The 17,372-nt window shown below is 44.6% G+C and overlaps 1 protein-coding gene across 4 annotated transcripts in view; it reads left to right on the top strand.

The window, feature by feature from the left end:
* LOC121440960 (ras-GEF domain-containing family member 1B) overlaps window positions 1–7,680 on the top strand; it is a 336,592-nt gene extending 328,912 nt beyond the window's left edge. For all 4 annotated transcript variants that reach the window (XM_041642050.1, XM_041642049.1, XM_041642047.1 and 1 more), the window contains 4 exons: window positions 2,605–2,700; window positions 3,237–3,360; window positions 4,284–4,356; window positions 6,291–7,680. In XM_041642050.1, coding sequence (XP_041497984.1) covers window positions 2,605–2,700; window positions 3,237–3,360; window positions 4,284–4,356; window positions 6,291–6,315 — 318 coding nt within the window. In that variant the 3' untranslated portion in view covers window positions 6,316–7,680. The remainder of the gene's footprint in view (window positions 1–2,604; window positions 2,701–3,236; window positions 3,361–4,283; window positions 4,357–6,290) is intronic.
* The last annotated feature ends 9,692 nt before the right edge of the window (window positions 7,681–17,372 follow it).

Below are 17,372 nucleotides of genomic sequence, written 5' to 3'. Positions count from 1 at the left end.
CATCAGGTCCCACTACAGGTGGTTGTGAGCCACCATGTGGTTGCTGGGTATTGAACTCAGGACCTCTAGAAAAGCAGCCGGTGCTCTTTACTGCTAAGCCAGCCCTCCAGTCCCAGGATTCAGAATATTATTTAAGGGGAAATTGACAGTGTAGCTCAGTTGGTAGAGTCTTCATCTAGGATGCACAAAAACAGTAGAGTTCAGTCCCCAACACCACACAAAACCACACAAGGTGGTCCATGCCTGAAATCCCAGCACTCAGGAGAGTTAGAGGAGTTCGAGGTTACCCTTGGCTATATAGTAAGTCTTCAGGCCAGTCACGAATATATGACCCTACCATATCTATCTGTCTGTCTATCTATCTATCTATCTATCTATCTATCTATCTATCTATCTATCTATCTATCTTATATCTATCTATCTTGAGAAGTTTGCCCAGTAATAATATTGGCAAGACCTAATAGAAACAAGACTTGTTCTCTATATTTATCTCATAACAATCCTGAGTTATTATTTTCTTCTCCTCTTCACTGTTCAGTTGGTTGTGCAGAGCTGGTGGGGACTTCCATGAGTGAAGAAGGAAATGAAGTTTGAGATTCCCTCCTTCTCATGGGCATGAGACACAGCAGTCAAGTGCCCCAAGGGAGGCTGGCTGTGTTGCCTAGTTCCTGGAAGAATAACTCTGTTGGTAGTAGGGCATCGTGTAGGGACACTGACTGAAGTCAAAATTCACAGAAGGAACCCTTCTGCCTCCTGCAGTTTATAGGCTGTGACAAGAACTGAGTCTAAGTACCAATCAAAGACAGTACCTGAGGCTCACAGTCCAGCCCCAGGAACTGGGGTAGCCCAGGAACTTCTTTCTTCAAAGCTGCTGCCCTGTCAACTACTACCCCTTGATTTTCATTGTCTCCGTTTCCCTGAAGCTATCCCTGGATGATGGGTGTTTATTGCCTTCTAAGAGTAAACTCTACTTGGATAGTAGCGGAAAGCCGGTGTCTAGATGAATGAGCATGGTCATCCTCCAGAGAAATCCTGTGGTCACTGTCATTGACATTTCACATGATTTTTCATGCACCCTGAAGCCATTATTCTTTTGAGGCCCTCCCCCAGCGACTTAAAAATGTAAGGCGTATGTCTCCTAGGCCATACCAGAAATAACAACACATACATTTAAAACAGAACAAAACCTACAAACAAAAACCGTGCATTTTGCCAGCCCCTGGCTTTTATTACTAGCCAGTTGTAGAGCCAGTGTTTTAGGTACTGCCGGTTGGAGTCCATAGCCCAGCACCTCCCAGCCTAAGGCTTCCTTGGAAGAGGTGGAGTTCAGATCTGTCTTGCTCTTAGTTCCAGCCCTGTGCCCATAATGTCAGAGGGGAAGGAAGTACACACATTCCCTGCTAATTCTGCTTTAGGGGCTCCACAGACAAGAACAAATACTATGTAGTCAAGGGTACTAGTAAAGTTGAGGATAAATTTGATTATCCTCAGAGATCAATGAAACGAAAATTTGAAAGGTGTTTTACCCTTTTGAAAATGACTTCAGGGGGAAACGGTCGGAGTTTCTCTTTAGAAGTGGATTGTTACTGTTTGTGTGTGAGCCAAAACGTCGTTTTCATACCATGAGTCATGAGCTTAGGAGACTTCAAAGACCTGATCTTGGGGTTTTCAGAATTTCCCAAATAATCTGTTTGATGCATTATTTACATTGCAGAACTTTTTGATTCAAATATGTTGCCTTTGAGGGGAAAAAAATAAAAGTTACTCTATCTGCACTTTGATCTCTGTTTGTGATGGACGAGGTCAGACTTAGGGTCCCTTTAAAGGTTGCTCCTTTAGGCTGAGTACCACCTCCTCAGAACAAGGAATCAGGGCCAAGAAGGTATCATCAGAGACGCATACTGTCCTCTGGACAGTCTTTAATTTTATTTCCTACATTTCTCTCCCTCCCTTTCTTGAGGAGCATCTGTCTTGCCGCAGACGGTGCCAGGTCCTCCCAAGGGGTTTTTCTTAGACAGCAGGCACGTACATGTTCTCTGACACGGCCAGGTTCCTTCAACAGGAAATGTAGCAACTGTTGCTTAAAACCTTCAGCTGTCACATTATCTTGAGCAAAGGCTTCAAGGATAAAACATAAAACAACAACTAAAAACAAGGAGAAAGAAAACGTCAACTAAACTGTAGATGTCTAAGTGGTGATGGGGCGTTTTGGAGCACAACCAAGAGATAGGCCATGTGCCTTTAGGGCTTTGCTAGAATTAGGGGTCACTAAATGAATAGCATCCTTTTATATACTTTCATTTTGGTCAGAACCTTTCAATTTTATCAAGTTAAACATTGAAGAAAATCAGAAAAACTGTACAAAAAGTATCCATCCACTTATCAATAGTGCTAGTCCCTACTGTGCTTGGGTCTTGATGACACTTGCATCTTGGGCTATGCCGTGTAAGGTAGCAAGTTTTGTCTTGCGGAAGTGCAGCGTACACTTATTCATTGTGGACTTCCACATAATCCAAATCCACATTGTTCCTTAATCGCTTCTGTCTGTAACAAGAGGTTAAATATCTTATTTACCGAGGCAACCCTGAATCTGTTTCTTTCTAGATTGTGATACCATTCTTCAGTCTCCTAATCAAAGATATTTATTTCCTCAACGAGGGCTGTGCCAACCGTCTTCCTAACGGCCATGTCAACTTTGAGGTGAGTGTAATGAAGTAGGGTACGACTATCTAGAGGAGGGATCAGGGAGGATGGTGGTACAGGCTCACAATCTCAACATTTATGAGGCAGAAGCAGGAGGATTACCACCACAAGTCTGAGGCCAATTTGATCTTCATAGTGAATTTCAGGCCTTCCAGTATTACATAGTGAGAGCGTGTCTCAAAAACCTAAAAATACTAAAATTAATGCCAGAGGATAGGAGTGGGAATGGTTTGTTTCTAAGTGTCCCAGTCAGTAGCAAGGCAGAGCCACAGCTTGGAACAAGCTTGCTATTCCCCTACTGCCTGTGAGAAATGAACACCACCAAGTAGCTTGTAACCATGTCACCCATCAGTGCTGTCACCTGAGGGAACGTGACTAGATCTCACCCTCCCTACTTAGCAAATATAATGTTAATTTAAGCGAAGAAGAGTTGATCCCTGAGTTCCAAAACTGGGTACATTGCAAACTGAGTTGTGTCTTGCAAGCCCATTCATTCTTAACAATTGCCCTACAATTTTTTAATTCTCTTTCAGAAATTTTGGGAACTGGCCAAACAAGTGAGTGAGTTCATGACGTGGAAGCAGGTGGAGTGTCCGTTTGAGCATGACCGGAAGGTCCTACAGTACCTGCTCTCAGTGCCAGTGTTCAGTGAAGACGGTGAGGCCTTTAGGGCGTTCCTGCCCTGAACACCCCCAGATCCTGTCTATAAATGTCTCTACTTGGTTGGCTCTCACGTCCGAAACCAGGCCTCTGAGCTGATCCACCCTTTTCTTTCTTGCAATTTACCCCTAAAATATTTTTAATCAGCCAAACACAATGCATTTAAGCATCCTTCCTAATGCCTGTTCTGCAGTGATGAGCTTAAGTAGAAAGCTATTAAGGAATATTTCAGAAAGCTATGGGAAGCCTTGACTGTGAAAGCATTGGACAGTGGGGGCAGGAAAAAAAGGATTGCTTCTGCATAGGAAGATTCACCAGTCGAGTCTTCTGCAGAAGACCTGAGAACTTATTCTGCTGGACTGTTGTACCCTCATGGTGTGTTGATGGTGTCTGCCCAACCGCCATTTTGAATTCCTGTTGCCTGTTTTGGGGTGGAGGCGGGAACTTGATTGTTTTCATTTCTATAAGTAAGATCAATACAGTTTTGAGATGTTGCTCTTTCTGATTTAAACAACATGCACGTGGCCTTTATTAAAGTTCTGAGGCTCCAGGAAAGAGCCATGACCCTTTCCTTTGTAAGGAATAAAATAAACCTGAGTACTTCAACAGCACTGTATGGCTTGCATTTTCAAAGTTTTTTGCCTCATAAATTCTTGGGTGATGAAGTACTTTTTCAGTTTAGAGCCGTGGGGTTTTGTCAAGATGGCCAATCAGAAGCAGGGGTTTTGTTGAAGTGGCCAATCAGAAGCAGGTTTTGCTGAGCTGGTCAATGAGAAGTGCTGTTCGTTTTGTGTTTTTCCAGCGTATCTGAAGGGTGTTCTGGAAGTCAGGCTTAAGGCAAGCAGGTCTTCCTAGCCGTGGGGTCAGGTATCAGAAGGCTTCACTCACACCGTACTCTTCTTTCCTTTGGTTGATTGTAGCTCTCTACCTGGCATCCTACGAGAGTGAAGGACCTGAAAATAACATAGAGAAGGACAGATGGAAGTCTTTAAGGTGAGTCTCAGTGCTTCTTGTACTAGTCTGAAGGCAGCGTCAATGTCCCCGCAGGAAAGCCATGTATGTACCTTGTGGGCGGGCCCTGCCTACCTCATCATGTTGGCAGAGTCTTAGCTTCAGTTCAGAGAATCTCTCTGGCCTGGGATTCTCATGGCCATCACTCGGTTTTATTGGTTTTCTTTTTCTTTTCTTGCACTGGCAGCTAATACCGTGACTTCAGTTTTTCCCCTATTATGTAATAGAATGTGAAACTGAGATTACCCCATGGTATACTAAAATAAACAAATTTTAAAATACCATTTTTCTATCTTTGTAAGTCCAGACTTTATTGTTGACTAGTTCTAATCTTAAAACTCTATTTGGGCGAAGCAACAACAAAAATGCTGGTTAAAATTAAGGTCAGTTGAAGGTAGGGTATCATTTAACAGTCGGTTACCAGCCAGATACCAGCTCCTATGTGTGTGTTTGTGAATTTGAAGAAGTAGACAGATCAGTTTTGAAACTCAGTATCTGAAGTACATGTGAAATGCAGATATATTTTAAAAACCCAAAACCTACCCATAATTCTTTTATTTTACTCTGTTCTGTGGCAATCATTTGCTAGGTTGCAAATAGAAGGCTTGACAGGAAAGAATGGATTGCATGCTTTTCCCATGGCTCTGTAGACTCTACACACAGTATATGGTAACCAAAAAATTTGACGTAACCAAAGACTTCAGTGGGTGAAACCGAAAATGTGCGGTGTGAGAACCGTGTGCTAGCTGAATTCAGGCATGGATGTGGGGATCTCTTTACAGTTGTATAAATTCAGAAATGTTCAGCAATAATGTGTATCTGATCCAAATGATTTTGAGGATTGCACGCCAGGCGTGTTGACATACGCCTAGAATCTTAGCTCTTGGGAGGCTGGGGTAATAGAATTGCGAGTTTGAGGCTAGCCTGGCCTACACAGTGATTTTGCAGCCAGCCTGGGTTATAATGCCCATCCGCATCACCAGAATGACGCTGGGACATTGCAGGTGCTGGCCAAGGCCTAGCAACCACAGAAAGGATAAAAATGTCAGTAAACTCTTTAGAATGGCAGTTCCTGCCTGAAACCTCATGTACCCGTTAGCTTTGAAGCAGTGAGCTGCTGTCCATAGATGCTTTTCCTGCTGTTCCTACATTCAGAACCCCAGTGCAGACTTGAGCCCCCAGCTGAGGGCAGACACCTACCTTATCACCTGCTGTTTCCCTTCAGTGATCACAGAAAACACGGTGGAAGTTGCCTTTATCCTTCTAAGTAAACTGCGTTGGCAAGTTTTATGTCAGTTTGACACAAACTAGAATAATTTTGGAAGAGGAAACTTAATTGAGAAAATGCCCCCACCTGCTTGGCCTGTTAGGCGGTCTCTTAATTGATGACTGACAGGAGAAGACCAGCCCATTGTGGGCGGAGCCAGCCATGGACTGGCGGTCCTGAGTGCAAGCCATCAGGAGTCAGCCTGTAAGCAACACTTACTTCTCTGTTGCCTCTGGTTCAAAGTCTGACCTCTAGGTGCTTGCCCTGACTTCCTTTGACGATGGCCTGTGATGTGGAAGGTGTCAGCCAAATAAACCCTTTCTTCCCAGGATGCTTCCGATCCTTGTGTTTTATCACAGCAACTGAAGCCTAAGGCATAAGCCTGGCTATCAGGCACGTGTTATCATTAATGGTGTTCACCTTTTGTTTTAATATCAAACCACTCAACCAAACAACAGCAGTGCTTTGGCTGTCTCCATTAATAACTGTTTAAGGGTGTAGCAGTTTTCCTGCAGGACTACTAAGACTCCAGATCTTGATTTCCACCCATCGTTTCACTATGTGAAAAGACATTGAAAATATAGGAGAGATGAGCATTAACCAAGGCGATCTGAGCAAATACAAGTATCCTCTGCCTTCTGCCTTACAGGTCCAGCCTGCTGGGCAGAGTTTAACATATGGGACCTGCTGTTGCTGTTGTTGTTGCTGCTGCTGCATCAAACAGACCCTGGAGGGCCTGGCCTTTGTTTTCTGGCATCTAGTACTAGGAACAATCAGTGCAGACCCTGCAAGCAAGCCCAACTGCAGAGCAGATGGAGAACTCATTTCCTACAGCCAACAGACGCACTCAGAGCGTGGAGACCAAAATGCTCATTGAAGACACTTGAGAAAGAATCCTCTAAAAGTCCCGGCTCTGCCCATGATTCATCTCCTGGAATTTCCACGTGAATCACAGCTCTGCACCTGGATGGAGTTTTCTTTTGTGTGTGTGTGGTTGTTTTTTTTTTTTTTTTTTTTTTTTTTGGCTTGAACATTTGCTGCTAATGGAACTTACCCAGCCAAGTGCTGGCTCTATGGAAGTCCATGTTTCTTTGTTAATTTAAATGAAAAAGGGAGAGGAGGGAGGAGAACCCCCCCCACACACACCTCAGTTTGGATCCCAGACCTCTGCTTGAGCCAGCAGTGTCCTGGTGAGGATGAAGACTGGGTGGATGTCTGCTGCCCGGGAACCTTGTTCCCATAGTGTGTGCGGTGTGGTCAACGTCTCTTCTCCCTCTTCCCCGGAGGTTTTGAGTTGGCTGCTGGTTAGCACACTCCTCCTTGCCCGTATAAGTTATTGAATATAATAATGAAGCGCAACACTGTGGTGGGAAAATAGCCACTAGGGAAACAGAAAAACCAAGCAGAGTTTGGCCCGTTGGACTGCCCATCCTGCTGGAAGGACGGACGGTGTCTTCTTCGCCCCTCTGAGCTGTTTACAACTGACCCCTGTGTTCTATAAATGTATTTTTCAGTAGTTTTTGTTTTTATTGTTACTTAGTTTCCCATAACGCCCCACCCACCCCCGTAAATGTAAATGGTCTGACATTAAGGGTCTTGGGGAAAAAAAAAATCTATGACATAACCATATTTGTTTTTAACTAACTTATTGTTCATTATTTTCTGGAGCCTGTTGGTGATTACATGTGTAAATGAGGAGGAAATTGGAAAAGTGGCCTCCTCCCCCGGTGAACAAAGCTAATGAGAACCAGGTTGCTGGTAGCGCAGTGGTCAGTCTCACTGTGAACCAGTTCACCTTGTTAACGTCTAATAGGCCTGTAGTTGCTCTGAAAGCAGCCCTCAGACATGCTCTAGGAGAAACTTTAGAGTAGTGAGCCCGGCTAATAAAAACGCACAATCCAAGTTCCAACGCCAGGCGTGTTCATTGACCTCTCTGATGCTGTTTTAAGAACCAGCACGCCTTGTGCATGCATTGTCTCAACAGGCCTGAACCAAGTCGTCCCTTGACAACGTCAATACATTTTACACTCTGTGGTCAAGAGGTGTGGCGTCTTTCTTTGCGTTTTGGACAGAACTGTGGCTGGGTGGGCTTATAGCTAGAGGTTCAGAATTTGTGCACTCCCGAAGGAGGGTCTTAGGACTATGGGCATGGATGGGTATTTGTGCTCTGAAAAGAAACCCTAGCAAGCATGTTTCAGACACTTCTAAGGTGTTTAAGCACAGATTCTGCCACCGTCATTCCCACCCTTAGGTGCACAACAGGAAATGTGAATATTCTGATAAGTTGTCGAAGGCCGCAGAGCTAATGAGAGGCACAGGGTTAAACTAGGCCTTTTAATCCAGAGCCCAGGCTTTAACTCATCAGGGTATTCCAGGCTTTTGTACCCTTGCAGATAGCTTGGGGAATCTTGTTTCCCTGAAGATTTTCAACCTGCAAGACTGGCGTGGGGCCTCTGTGATGCTGGGGTCCTGGATCCATTTTAGACTCCACGCATCCTGGTCTTAGATTTCCATTGGTGGAAGTGACTGAGAATTACACAGGAGAGCCAGCACTGTTGAAAGAGATCTTACATTTCTCAGAGAAGTGGACAGAACATAGCCATGAGGACCGGAGGGGAATCAGTAGGTGCAGGAGGCAGAGAAACAGAGGCCCTGCCTTATAGGAAGGCTTCTTTGGGAAAGGCATGGCAAGGCAAACATTAATCTCGAATTCCTGGGGCCTTGGGTGGTCCTTGGGTGCCCTGAAATGATTAGGACAGGAGAAATGCCACATGGGAGTCAGGCGATGGAGAGGGCCAGTGGAACAGACTAGGAATTAGTCGGGGTGTGTATGAAAGGAGTCCCCTGCACCTTCACTCTCTGCAGGCCTTTCTAGCTTTGGGAGGACTTGCCTCTCACCAGCCAGCCAGGTTCTTAGGATGCTAAAACATCTTACAGAAAACGTTAAAATGTGATGACTATACCTCTTCAATACTGTCCCATTCGCTTAGCACTGTCTTCCCCTGGCCGCCGTAACTGTAGCTGACAGTAGCAATGTTTATATTCCATCTGTCTATGGTCAGGGGTCGTCCCCTCTAGCCAGTTACTTGTTCTCGATGGCCTATTCAGGTAACAGGTTGAAAAACTCAAAAAAGGAATTACATTTTATGCCGTATGGAAACGATGGGAATTTTAAATTTCCGTGTCCGTAAATAAAGCTCTAAGGGACCATGGTCATGTTAGCCACTTACGTGTGTCTCTTGTGGTTGTTTCCTGCTGCAATCACAGTGTGATAGTTGGGGCAGAGACCAGATGACTCCAAAGCCACGTGTTTACACTCTGTCCCTGTATGGAAAGTATACTTGATCTAAGTAGTTCTTTTCGCTCAAGTTTTCAAAACCGCTACCCTTGTGACATGAGATACCTAAATATGGCCACTGATCTTACTTTTTTTCTAGTGCGGTCTTATGACTACTGATTCTAAGGCAGTTTAAAGAGAAGGTTTCCCGTTCTGTTTTACTATCCGAGTGAGCCAGAGGTTTAAACCATGTGGAAACTTTCGTGGACTCTACTGAGTATTTCTCCCTTTTGTGCCACGTGTGTGTGTGTGTGTGGCCTTCACAGGAGTTCAGTAGGCACATGTATGACCTGTACGGCTGGCTGGAAGCCCACACACAGGCAAGCGTGAACAGCACCAGGCGGCCTCAGTAGTTGTGTTGAGGCATGCCCGCCACACATTCCAAACCTACAGGGCTTTGAGCTGGGGCCTGGCTGGGGTCTGACCGAAGATGGATGGGGGTAGATAACAGGAGAGTGTATCCCTACTTGAAATAACCCCTTGCTTTTGAGGACCCAGCTCAGTGCGCCAGGGGGTGGCCCATGTCTAACAAAGATACTGCAATCAAACCTGTTGTCGCCTTTGTCTTGGAATCTCGGCTACTTCCAAGTCTACCCCTCTGCTAGCACCCTTTCTCTTTGGGCACATTTCTGCTGCTGCCCTGCGCCTGTGTGAGGACTCCATCCGTACACGGTCAGCTGCTCAGCTAGATATGGAGCTGAAGACTGTGAGTGGCCACCACCATTCACGGGTGGTTTTTGTTTCACCCGTGATTCTCAATACAAAACAACACTCGCCTCTCTAGTCTAAGGGTAGGAGACTGCCAGGCCGAGAATAAAGCAGTTTAGGGCAGTTTTCTGCTATAGCTGAGGGTTCAGAGGAGTTCCTGAATAAGAATGCGGTCAGTGACTACCGACTAACTGTAAAACTCAAAGATATGAAGCGGGGAGGCCATGGACTTTATCTGCCTTGCAGAAAGTTGAAAGGCAAAGCTTGTTTTGTTTTGTTTGTTTCGTGTATGTGTGTGTGATTAGATGATTGAGAATTGCCTCCATTCTCTGCTTCATGTAGTCAAGGTCACTTGACTACTCAATGCTGACAAGGATTTTGGGACTGAAGACTTCTGTCTCCAAGCCGTGTGGTTTAGAAACTCAAAGTTGCAGACTGCCTCGATGTGAACTAGAACAACACTCCAATTCTGTACTTAAGACCCAAGGCCTTTCAGAGGATTATTTACCCCTCCCTCCCTCCTTCCTTCCCTCCCTCCCTCCCTCCCTCCCTCCCTCCCTCCCTCTCATTCACTTAATTCACTGAAGAAATCCCCAGGCAGCTAATTCCCTTTCAGTACTAGTAGCCATTGCAGGCCTCATTCCTGCACTCAGCGAGCCTCTGTCCTCTCTCCATGCCAGCGTGTCATCAGTCTTAGGGTCTCGTCACCTGTGTGAGCTGCCCACCTGTGTGAGCTGTCCCCCTCAGCACTGGTAGAGAAAAGTCTGGGGATCCTGAGGGAGCTGTAAAAGATGTGCCCCTCATGAGACACCCAACTTGCCGTCTACCTAAGCCAGGCTTTGCTTTCTTTCCCTTCCCACCCCGCTGCTTGGGGAAATGAAAGTGTGAAATCATTTGTCTCCTGATGAATCACTGTGGGAAAGTGAGTTTAGCAGAATGCGTTGTCAATTCACCTGAGACGACGTGGTTGGAGGACAGGCATCGTGTTTTGTTTCTTCTCAGGTGATTAGGACTCGTAAGTGCAGATGGCTGGTGATGAGGAGATAACGTGTGCTTGGTAAACATACTCATGAGCAAGACGATTAGTAGCCTGGTTATCATCCAGAAGTCGCAGATTTCATATTCTTTAGATAAATAATTAACATATCTGCACTTGGGAAATTAAATAAATCAAAGCGACTCTGATATAACTATCGTGCCTCTACAGAGACCAGCAAAGAAAGTCCAAGTTAGTGTGTATTTTTTTCACATTGTTAAATTGGTTTTTTTTCTAATTTTATTTAACTTTATTTTATGTGCATTGGTGTGAAGGTATCAGATCCCCTGCAACTGGAGTTACAGACAGTTGTGAGCTGCCACGTGGGTGCTGGGAAATGAACCTGGGTCCTCTGGAAGAACAGCCAGTGCTCTTAACTGCTGAGCCAACTCTCCAGCCCATAAATGGTTAAATTGTTAATCCTTCCCTGTAGTTATTAGTAGATGACTTTAAGTCTGCCCTTAACAGTAATATAAAAACCCAGCAAAGTGATTGAAATGACTTAGGGACATGGGATAAGTGTGGAACACTTCCTAGGAAAGCACCAGAGCAGGACTGGGGACTAATTAGTGACCCCCCTCCAGCCAGGTTTCTGGGTCTCTGGTGAAGTTCCCTCTCTCTGAACCTCAGGATCTTCTTTGTGAGTCATGGATCTGGACTAAGGGAAGCAGAATGGACTGTTGAGGGCCTAAAGGTTTTTAGTATTAGACCCACTTTCTGGGCTTGCCCAATTCAAAGGAAAATTAGCAAGTAGATGCAGCTTCCTGTTTGTATACTGCTACCTTCTCCTCTGCTTGACCCCTTTGTGTTTGTTTAAGTGTGTTTATAGAGGGAAAGGGAGAGAGGCTAATTGCTGTGACTGGGGTAGCAGACAAAGGCCTGGCAGAATCTCCCTTCACCCCTCTAGCTGCATGCCATGAAACAAGATAAGACTCTTCATAGAAAAGAGTGGTCATTACCCAGCCCAGCAATTGAAAATTGGCTTATACAAGACCCAATATAATAACTTCAAGCTGCTAGACTGGGAAAGCCCAAGGACTCCGCAAATGACTCTGTTGTCATGTGTGCGTCTTTGTCACAGCCGCTGTTAGAACGGTGCTTGCTAATCTAGATGTATAGGTGGACATCCTAAAGTGCCTAGTCATTTACAGAAAGACTTTCTTTGGCTTACCAAGATCTAGAGAAGTGATGATCCCCGTCCTGTCCTGAATTTGTTATCACCCTTGCGGGGACACGAGGTGGTTTCCTTTGAAGGCTGTCCAGTTGGAGATGGGCTATTGAAAATGTCCTGTATGCTAGACAAAGTCCTATTATCTAAGGACATCGGAAAGGGGACACACCATCCCTGGAGGATAAAGACCTTTCCTTGTGGGGAAGTACCCCGTGAATTGTAACCTAGCTAGGACTCAGTAACAGAGAATAGGTGAAGGTGGAGAAAGACAAACCCGGTCCCCCAGATGGATGTGGAAATAGCAGAGCAGAGAGATTTGGGTGAGCGAGGAAGAGGGCTTGGGAAGAGGTGTCAGATTCAGGATATCTGAGCATCTGAAATAGTCAAAGTAGTTTCAGACCTAATGAGAAAACAATCAAGCCAAGAAACCAGTTCTCAGGGGAACTCAGGAACTATTTGCTATTAAATTAGGTATTGGGTGAGTGAGTAGCCTAGGTAACGCAGAGGCCTGTTTCCAGCTGTGCTAGCTTACTGAACTGACCCCGTGAGTTCTAGAAAACAGGTATCAGCTGCTGCTCTCTACTTATGCAAAAACTAACAAGGCCATTGTGAAGGGCAAAGAGGATCTGGGACCAGAACGACCCAGGGAGTTCTCAGCCTCCCCCATTTCCATGGGGTATGGGGTGCCTTTGAAAACAACACCATTCTCAGGAGCTAGGGTCCTGGAAACTCTGGCCGCCCAAGCTCGTGACTTTCAGGTTCTTGTCTCATGAATTCAAAGTCCAAAATCCGCAGACCAGAGAAGGTAAGTTTTAGAGAAAAGTTTGTTATGGATTCATAGATGAGCGCCTAAGAGGGAGAAAGAGTTGTGATGTTTGAGTTAGGCATGGGTGTGATTCACGTGGAGGACCAGCAGCCATTTGTCTGGAATGGGAGCTTCAGAGAAAGAGTTAGGAAGCCCAGAGAATAAGCTGAGGTATGCTTTGGCTCTGCAGCACCTGAATGAGACAGAAGGGAACAAACACAAAGGGGAAGGTTAAGCCTTTCTGACTCAGGACTCCAGAATGGGGCAGGGACAGTCCTAACAGACCCCAGGGAGGCTCCTGGGGACTATGCTAGTGGGCAGGGGCTCTGGGACTTCTTTGGTCTCTTTAGCATGGTCTAAGGAGGCTAGATGATGGTCAGCACAGCTAGATTAACCGCAGGGGAAGACAGTGGTGGTCTCACCGTCAAGGAAATCCCATCCCTTTGGCTGGGAAGCTGCACGCTTCCCTTGTGCTCTGATGCTCCTTTAACATCCTCAAAAGTTCCAGACTAGGAGATGTTTTCTCTCCTCCCAGCATGACTACATGCAGTTGACAAACCTGACGTGACTGCAGATAGCTGTGAATGTGTCCTGACACAAAACCGGAACCTTGCTTTAAATGTCATGGGATTTGTGGTGGTGGTGATGGTGGTGATGGTGGTGGCGGTGGTGGCGGTGATGGTGTGTGCATGCTTATACAGGCCAGAGGAAACCTCGGCTGTCATTCCTTAGGCACCACCCTTATTATATTGCTTTTGAAAAAAAGTCTGTCAACTGGACTGGAGCTCCTCAGCTTGCAAGAAATACCCAGAGATTTTTATTCTCCACCTCCCTCGCACTAGGATTACGGTTGTGGGCACCGTGCCTGTCTTAAACATGGGTTCTAAGGATCCCTTGCTAACAGGACAAACAAATTTCTGACTGAGCTGTCACCTCAGCCTACTGTTTTTCTATTTTTTGAAATTTGGTTCTGTAGTTTTCAAGAGTAAACTCAATAGATGACAAAGAGATCATGTTGCCATGACAACGGGCTGGGCGCTCTACTAGGGTATTCCTACACAATCAGTCACAGAGATGAATCCAATCCTGTTGTGATCGCCAGCTATAGAGTGGAATAAGTGTGACATTAGATCTGCCAGCAAGTTTTATAACAAAGAGTACAGGTCTGCCATCAAAATACCTCTCCTCACAGAATGCCCGTATTTAGAGAGTCCAGCACATGCAAAGAGTTCTTTAATTTTCTCATTATTCTTTCAGACAACACTGTCAATGTCCTAAACCTGTTTTATTGTTACACATGGGGAGATAAAATTATAAAAGACTCAGTGAAGTGTAACAACTAGCTTTAGGGACACCATAGCAAGATTCAAAGACAGAGATCAGAATTAAGAGTTAAAATCAAGTTCCTTTAGTAAAGAAATGAACCTTTCCCTCCCAGAGGCCTGTGGCTCCAGAGAAACAAGACTTACATCCCAGTGCCCTTTTCTCTCTTCTGTCTTCCCCCTTGGCTCCAACCCACAGAAATGGTCCGCAATAACCTGAGCATCCTGCTCAGCCGATACTGCTTTCTATATCTGTAATAGAACACCATGACCAAAAGCAACTTGGGAAGGAAAGGGTGTACTTGGCTTATAGGTTACACTCCATCCTTGAGGGGAACCAAGGCAGAAACTCAGGACAGGAACCTGGAGGCAGGAACTGACGCAGAGGCCATGGAGCAGTGCTACTTACTGGCTTACTTCCCAGCAAACTCTCTTAATAATCCCAGGACCACTTGCCTAGGGATGGTACTGCCCACAGTTGGCACAGCCCTCCCACATTAATAAACAGTCAAGACAATACCCACAGACTAACCTAATGACATAGACTAATGACAGCTCTCAGGTCTGAGAATTTTTCATCTTAATAAATAATCTAAATTGCTCTGCCAAATCACAAAGTTATCCTTGTTTGGTCTCTCATCACCTGTCCTGAAGACTGCATCTTCAACTCTTTCTGGAAACAGACCACTGCCCACCACATCCACAACTCTCATCGGGTCAAGACACCCTCATCTTCTGTTGGATTCCCACAGCAGTTGCCCAGACTCTGACTTCTTATGGCCTAGTAACCACGTAACGGTGGTTATCATCAGAGCAGAGTTCGTTTGCATTGCTAATACCATTGTCCATATTCTGATGATGGTTTATTATCCTCCAGGGTGAAATACAAGGTCGTATGAGGTCTAAACCTGTTTCGTCTCCATCCTCATCTCCTTTCTTGTGGTTCTTCCCTGTGATCATTCATATCTCAGATCCCATCACCTAGCGGGAGCTCTTCCCATTGCCTAGGCTTGAGACACTCTTCCCAGGACAGCATCTTGCCTGGTTTTCCTTCTGCCGTCAGCTCTCTGCTCAAAAGTCTCCTCCATGCAGGCTTCTGGTTCCTTCTCCATCAGCTGATATCTCCTGAGCATCTGTGTTGCTTTAGAGTAAGAAGATGAACTGTTACGACTGCATGATTCTGTTCCTACTAAGTTCTGTTTAATGAAGTTATTTTAAAAATTATTATTTTGGGTTCAGATGCAATGAAATAGGTTTCCTTATGTACGTTTTCATACACATGTGTAATTATATTTTGTGATTATTAGCCGCCAAAGTGCTGTCTCTCCTGCACCATCTTGTCTTCTTGCTGGACCCCCTCTCCCTCCTAAATAGTCCTGCTTCTCTCTTCTTGACACAGAGTGCCAGTGACTGATTCCTCTGTCTCCCAGCCCTCTTCATTAGATCTTTTCCTCCCGATTAGATCCCGCTCTCTCATCTCTCCCTCCCTTCCACATTAGATCTCTCTCCTCTCTGCCTTCCCTCCACATTAGATCTTTCCCTCCTCCCTCCTTCCTTTCCCCCTTCCCATAGATCTCTCTATTCCCTCCCTCAGTGAATTGCTCTCCTCTCTCTCTGCCCTCTCCATTAGATCTCCCTCCTCTCTCTCTCCCCTCACAACCTCTTTAATAGCCATCTTTCTGTTTCCATGTCATATACATGTCTATACAGTATGCATTTACATGCTTATATCTGTACAAGTTTAAAGACAGATTCTTCATAATATTTTTCTAAATTTGTGTTATTTTAACATAATGATTTCTTATTTTAACATATTTTTTAATTCTGGCTTATTTTATCAAAGTGATTTCATTACAGAAAAAAATTTTATTACCTATATACCACACTTTTTTTGTCCTTTGATTTATGGATGGACATCCAGACTCTTAAATTTCTGATTAATTTTATTTACTTCAACTTTCCTATGAAATGGAAACCACAATTATCTTTACTTAAGAAATAAAGAAATGATGGCTTAGATATATTAATATTTGCTTAAGGTCACAAATCTGGTAAGTGGCAGAACTCAGATTTATCTGACTCTGACCCCTGAAATCATGATTTTGTTGCTATATAATTTTCTCTCCATTAGGAACGTTTCAAGTGCACACTAAAAATTGATTTTGGCAATTTTAAAAAGAAGTATTTACATCACTCCATGAGCAAATAAATTCTGATGGCGTCATAGTAGTTAGGAGAGTTGTAAGCTTACTGGCGACAGTCTCCGCTGGGGGGATACTAATGAGTTCGTGTCCCCTGCATAAAGATGTTTAACGAAGGTACAGGCTTCTGGCTCTGCCCTTGCCTTGCTCTCATTTTTCTCTCTTATTAATCAGAAAAAGGATTAGACAGGTCACAAACTGATATATCAATATTGGGAAAAACTTTCCTTTTGGGACAATAATGGACAAAACAAGATTAAGAGCTTATGCCTGATAGATAGAAGTTAAAACTTCAGGTTAGGCTCAAAACTCAATGCTGTTAATTCAAGAGGAGAAAAACCGGGCTCCAAATCTCCACATAAGGGAGCCTGGTTGTTTTAACTGATTGCTTTCTTCATGTGGACCCTCGGGATGACACCACACCTGCGTTTCCTGCAAACATTTCAGTCTCAGTAAGGAAAACAGACAGACAAAGCCTGACTCGGCTTGAGGAGAAGGTCAGTTGACAGATGTCTGTCTTGTGGCAGCCTCCTGTTTTCAGTTTTGAGTATCAGGTTCTGAGAGGACACTGACAGATTTTAGAGTAGCGAGAAGATGGTAAGTCATGTGACTCAAAAGCATGTGAGAGATTCTAGACGCAGAGTTGTCGAGACTCACAGCTTGGTGGGCTGTTAACTCTGCTGTGTGAAAAGACAAGATGGGTACCAGTAAACAAATTAGAAAGAGGCAGATTTCAGGGCAATGGCAAAAGTTTCCTAATCAACAGATATATTCTTCATCCCTAATTATGGAAGATATACCAGTAGATAGCAGCAACCACACCCTTCTCCCTAATAATCATTGACATATGGAGGGATTTGTTCAGTTATGGATGTTGATTTGCTTAATTGTGATCATTGGCATTGCTCTGAATGAACATCATAGTGGGCCGGAGGAAAGGCGATTCATTGTCTTTCAAGGTGGACAGTGGCACTTGATAGAAAGAATAACTAAGTATAATTTACTAACATGGTAAGAGTGTCTCTAGGGAATAAATACTACAAAATTGCTTCTAAAAGGAACCAGAAGTGAGCTAAGAGCATTGTATAAAAATTTGAAAAAGCCAAGCAAGGGAATATCGTAAGTAAAGTTCCAGATGCATCTTGATTCCC

The sequence above is a fragment of the Microtus oregoni genome, unplaced genomic scaffold (genome assembly GCF_018167655.1).
Source record: "Microtus oregoni isolate MIOR12 unplaced genomic scaffold, Mior012 000072F_ref0000427, whole genome shotgun sequence".
Lineage (NCBI taxonomy): Eukaryota > Metazoa > Chordata > Mammalia > Rodentia > Cricetidae > Microtus > Microtus oregoni.
The sequence above is the reverse complement of the archived record's forward strand: the minus strand, read 5'-3'. Positions and strand labels throughout refer to the sequence as shown.